General features: G+C 31.2%; 1 protein-coding gene across 1 annotated transcript; it reads right to left on the reverse strand.

The window, feature by feature from the left end:
* Positions 1-3948: 3948 nt before the first annotated feature.
* Positions 3949-4554, reverse strand: LOC126886163 (GATA zinc finger domain-containing protein 14-like). The gene has a single exon (XM_050653014.1). It carries the CDS (start codon positions 4552-4554, stop codon positions 3949-3951), a length of 606 nt encoding a protein of 201 aa, XP_050508971.1.
* Positions 4555-5707: the final 1153 nt, after the last annotated feature.

Here is a 5707-nt window from a genome sequence, read left to right on the forward strand (position 1 = left end):
GTACTCTACTAAATTAACATAATTTTTTGTTTCATTATTGAAAAATTTACAATTAGAAAGATTATTTTTTAGGTGATCATATTGCATATTTAAGTTATCATACTCTTCTAAAAGTGGATTTAAGTTATAGTAATGGACAAAAGTGTGGCTAGATTTTTGAAGTTTGGCAGGTCCCAATTTGATTGGTAATATGCCTAGATTATGGGTAACATCTTTTATTTGGATTGCTGCGCATCCGATTGCGAGGTACCTGAAAATTTGTAAGGTTTTCTTTTAGGTCGTTTAACATTAGAAAAATGAATATTTTCGGCAGTATTTTTATGTCTAGTTTTTATTTTCGCGGTTTTTCTTTCTTTATTAATTTTACTTATTTCTTCAGCTTGGTATTTATTTTTTGTTTTACTTTGATATTGCTTATTACGAACAAATACTTTAGTAGGGATTGTTTCGGGCAATTCTTCTCGATTTTCGTTAGCTTTAGAGATTACTTTTTCTTTTACGTTTTGCAAGGATTTATTGATATTAGAATAAAGTATTTTCATTTTTTCTTTATGATTTGAAATATAATTATTTAAAATTTGTTGCTCGATATTGATATCAAAAGGAGAATTACTATCTATATGTCCCGTAATCAACTCATGTGGTTTCATTTTTGTTACTGAATGGATGCTGTTATTATAAGCTAGTAAAGCGTAATTTATTTTTTGTTCAATATGGTCATTTTTGTACTCTTTTTGATTATTTAGTAGTCTAATATGTTCGATTATGGTTGAATGGAATCTCTCAGCAATTCCATTAGATTCTGGATGTTGAGAGCTTATAAAATGTACTTTTACTTTATGTAGCTCTAAAAGTTCTTTGACAACTGAATTTTTTAATTCGGTCCCATTATCAGATATTATTTGCTCTGGTATGCAGTGATGAGTAAAATATCGAATTAATGCATTTGCTACTTCGATACCTTGAGCTGAATTTATTTTATATAATTGACCATATTTAGAAAAAGAATCTATTATAGTTAAAAATTTTGTTTTTTCTAATGTGACTGAATCTAGGTGAACAATTTGGAAGGGTCTAGTTGCAGTAGGTGTTATATTAAATAAGGGTTTGATAGGTCTCCTATCGTATTTTGTTAATTGGCAAATTTCACAATCGTTTATATAAGTTTGGATAGATGCTCTTTGATTCGGCCAATAATATAAGGCTTTTATTCTATTTTCTGTTTCATCTACTCCTCTGTGGTTCTGTTTTCCTTCGTGATAATTTTTTATTATTTCTTCAATTTCGTTTGTTGGGATATCGATTAACTTCTTGGTGCATTTAATAAGGTTTATTTGCGAATTTTTGAAATATTTTTGTATAACGTTACTAAAAGTTTCGTATATAGGATCTTCGAAGTACAGGTGATATTTAACTTTAGGTATTATATAGTCTTTTACAAACTTAACTATGTCACGTTCAGTGTCATTTTTTGAAAATTGTACGAGAGTTCTTTGTTTTTTATCATAAAGTTTTATAATAGATGGTTCTGCTGGTTCGTAATTAACTTGAGAAATGATAATTTGATTCATTCCAGTGTTTACTGAGCTTTCTGATATAGGTATACCTGTGATGGGATTTTCTTCATTTGTGTGGATTGTAGCACCGTCATTTTCATTGATATCTTCTTCATTTTGGCCATTTATTGTTTCGTCAGGTTCAACAATCAAAGACTCTGAGTCGACGTTATGTGGGGTACCTAATAAAGTTTCATCAAAATTTTCTACATAATCTAAGAAGTCTTGATTTGTTTCAGTTTCTATGTCATGAGTTTCGTTTGCGTTTAATCGTATTCTTGATAGACAATCGCTATTTGTGTTTAGAGCACCTTTTTTATATACAATCTCATAATCATATTCTTCGAGTTTTAATCTCCAGCGAACTAATTTTGAGCTGGGATCTTTTAATGAAAATAGCCATTGAAGAGGCTTGTGATCTGTCACGAGAGTCACGCGACGTCCAAAAATATAGGGTCGGAAATACTTAACTGCCTAGACTATAGCTAGGAGTTCTTTTTCAATGGTAGAATAATTTATTTCTGAATCATTCAGTGTTCTACTCGCATAGGCAATTGGGAGATCAGAACCAATTTTTCCTTGACTTAAAACTGCACCTATTGCATAATTACTTGCATCTGTTGTCAGATTAAATGGTTTAGTAAAATCAGGATATTGCAGAATTGGTTCATTTGTAAGAAGATCTTTACAGATATTAAAACACTGTACATAGTCTTCGTCTTTAATATTTATTTCATTATCTTTTTTTAGTCGCAATGTTAAAGGTTTTGTAATTTTTGAAAAATCTTTAATAAATTTTCTATAATATCCTAATAATCCGAGGAAGCCTTTTAACTGTTTGGTAGTAGCAGGTATTGGGAAATTTTTAATAGCCTTTATTTTATCCGGATTGGGCTTTACTCCTTCTGGAGTGACAATATGACCTAAGTAAGCCACTTCTTTCTTTAAAAATTCGGATTTGTCCAACTGTATTTTAAAGTTAGATTCACGTAGTCTCTGAAATACTTCTCTTAAATTTGTAATATGTTCTTGCAGGCTAGTGCTAAATATAATAATATCATCTAGGTAGACAAGGCATTTTTCGTTTTGTATGCCTCTCAGTATGTTATCCATTACTCTCTGGAATGTAGCTGGGGCATTTCTAAGTCCAAATGGCATTCTAAGAAACTCATAGTGACCATTTTCGGTGTTAAAAGCGGTTTTTGGGATATCTTCTTCTGCCATTTCTATTTGATGGAACCCAGAAGCCAAGTCTAGCGTGGTAAAGTACTGACAACGCCCTAATTTGTCTAAGAGGTCAGTGATATTTGGAAGGGGGTTTCTATCTCCTAAAGTAATAGCATTTAAACGTCGATAATCGACTACAACACGAAATTTACGTTTATTGGAGGCATCAAGTTTTTTGGGGACAACCCAGATAGGCGAGGACCAGGCAGAATTACTATGTCGGATAATATTTTGGTCTAACATGCCCTGAATTTGATTTTGGACTTCTTTACGATATATTTCCGGATATCTATATGATTTAGAATATACTGGAATCTCATTAGAAGTTTTTATACTATGCTTAATTTTATTGGTGAAAGACAATTGGTTGCCCTCAATATGAAAAATGTCCGAAAATTCTCTTATAAGTTTTAAAATTGAACTCCGCTCTTCGGTATTCATATGTTCCGTGCGGATTTTAGAAATATCAAATTTGAATTTTTCGGCATAAATAGAATTAAGATTAGGATGATTTATTTGTTCGTATTCATCGAACTTTTCAACTTCTATTGGTGAAGTTAAATCAACTTTAAAATGTGACTCTGATGAGTTAGTAATAGTGCATAAAGCTTCTTTATTAACAACTTTAGTAAGACATTGGGGAATTTCTAATTTCCCTATTTTTGTATAAGGTACGATAACGTCACCATTTTCTATATTTTTTATATTTAATTTAATTACTTGTTCGGAACGTGGAGACACTACTATACAATTCGTGCTGCCAGCGCTCGGACTATAATAGTTAATTTTAATTGAAGAACAAGGTGTTCTTAATAAATTATTTACTAAATCGATATTTTCTTGTAATAGTTTTAAATTATCTAATCCTAATAAGCAATCAAAATGATCGTGAAACTTAAAAATATGATAAGTTAATTTTATTGGCTTTTTATGCCTAAATATAGAGGAAGAAGGAATTACGGTACAGAAATTTTCCTTAGTAGTTCCAAGAGCAGTGGAAATTTGAAATGGTTTTTTAAATATTGAATTTTTAAAATATTTTTCACCTATTTTTGGTGTAATAAAAGATTTAGTGCTCCCAGTATCTATAAGGACCTTTAAATTATGCTCTCAGGGAAAATTATGTACGGCAATTCACATTCTTTGTTAGTTAAGTTTAATAATTCTACATGCTCTGGTTTTCTTCCGAGGCTATCTCTTCTAAAAAAGGTTCTTGGGATGAACTTTCAGGACAGTCTGTATTATCTATGTTATGCAGTTCTTCCGGAATAATATTTTGGCTTGCGAAATTATTGGGGTTACGGAAACGAGTCCTATTTTGGAAGTTTTGTGATGGTCTGAAAGTATTATTGGTTGTGATAGTCATTGGAGTAGGGTTTGAGAATTTTCTGTTTGGATTTGGCTGGAATACATTGGAGTTTCGATTAAAATTCCTACTTGTACTAGGATTATTTTGGAAATAATTATTTTGATTATTTTGTCTCATATTTTGAGGATTCGGTTGGGGATTCGGAGGATCCATAGTATTTCTCTGTATTGGAAATTGATTCCTTGGTTGATATTGAGTTTGGGGTTGATATTGAATTTGGGGTTGATAATTATTTTGTTGGTTTTGTCGGAAATTGGATTTTGGTCTAGACGAATAATTGTTATTTTGATAAGATTTGTGATTTTTGCTTTGAGAAGAATTATTTTGGTCGAGGTATATCTGAAAATCATTTGTGAGGATGCCTAACGCAGAATTTAAATCTGGAGGATTCTTTGTACGCATTAAGGTACCAAGAGGTTCTTTTAACCCACGTAACAAAACTCTTAATGCTAAATTTCGGAAGAAGCTACCAAGAATATTAATTTCAGCAGCATGTTCAGTTTTTGAGGTCAAGACAGATATTTGAAGATTTAATAATTTTTGTATTCGGTTATAAAAATCAAATGGGGATTCATTATTGCCTTGTTTCAAATCTGAAATTTCTATGTTTAAAGTATAAATATCTCTTTTGTCTGAATAAGAATTAATTAAAGCATTTTTTAAATCTTGCCAAGTTCTAAGATTACAAGAAGAAATATTAACTGCGGCTTCGCCTTTTATTTTTGCAATTATGCTTGACATCAAATATTCATTTTGAAAATCATTCACATCTGTAGCATTATAAAATTTGGTTACAAGTTTTTCGGAAATTTCTAAAAATCTAGGAAGTAACGTATGATTTCCTTCAAAATCTGGAATCATATCTAAGTATTCTTTCTTTAGTTGAGGAACTTGTGGAACAGCCATTTTAAATTTATTATTTAATTCTAATATTTTCGAAAAACTTATATTATTTTTATTAAAAGGTAAATTAGCTAAATTAGTTAAATTTGAGTCAGAATCTGTATCTGAGTTACTACTGTCTGAATAATCAGAATCTAGTGTTAAATTAGGCTCTCTATATGACATTAAACACTTACAGTAATGTAGCGATCTTGTCCATGGAACTGCTTCGGAACTGGGTCGAGGCACTCACAATATTCGCTTGAAAGTCTCTCCGGTACGAATCTTCTCGTCAGGTTACTCAATTCGCCCAACTGGAATTCACTTCACGAAAACTGTTCGAATAGTCAAAAAAATCGTAAAAACGAACCGAGAGTTATATTCGCTAACGCCCGTTTGACTATCCTACTGACTGCGCCAGAAATATAAAATCTTTCCGAAAGTCCTTTTTTAAAAAATATTTATTTAACACAAGAAAGTAGTCTTTACAGTTTGAAAGCAAAATCTGAACTAAACAATTATAATTCTAAACTAAGAAATGAAAATGTAACATTTTGATAACTATGAACGTATGATGTCTTCGTCAGCGTTTCTCTGGTTCAGGGACTTACTCTTCTCACGGTCATTACCGTGTTCTAGCTGATGTTGCGGAATGTGGGTCGTTAACTTATAT

Source organism: Diabrotica virgifera, chromosome 6 (genome assembly GCF_917563875.1).
Source record: "Diabrotica virgifera virgifera chromosome 6, PGI_DIABVI_V3a".
NCBI lineage: Eukaryota > Metazoa > Arthropoda > Insecta > Coleoptera > Chrysomelidae > Diabrotica > Diabrotica virgifera.

What these genes read in the sequence shown, in the direction of transcription:
- LOC126886163 (XM_050653014.1), bottom strand. Translation starts at nt 4,554, where the DNA reads ATGCGTACAAAGAATCCTCCAGATTTAAATTCTGCGTTAGGCATCCTC.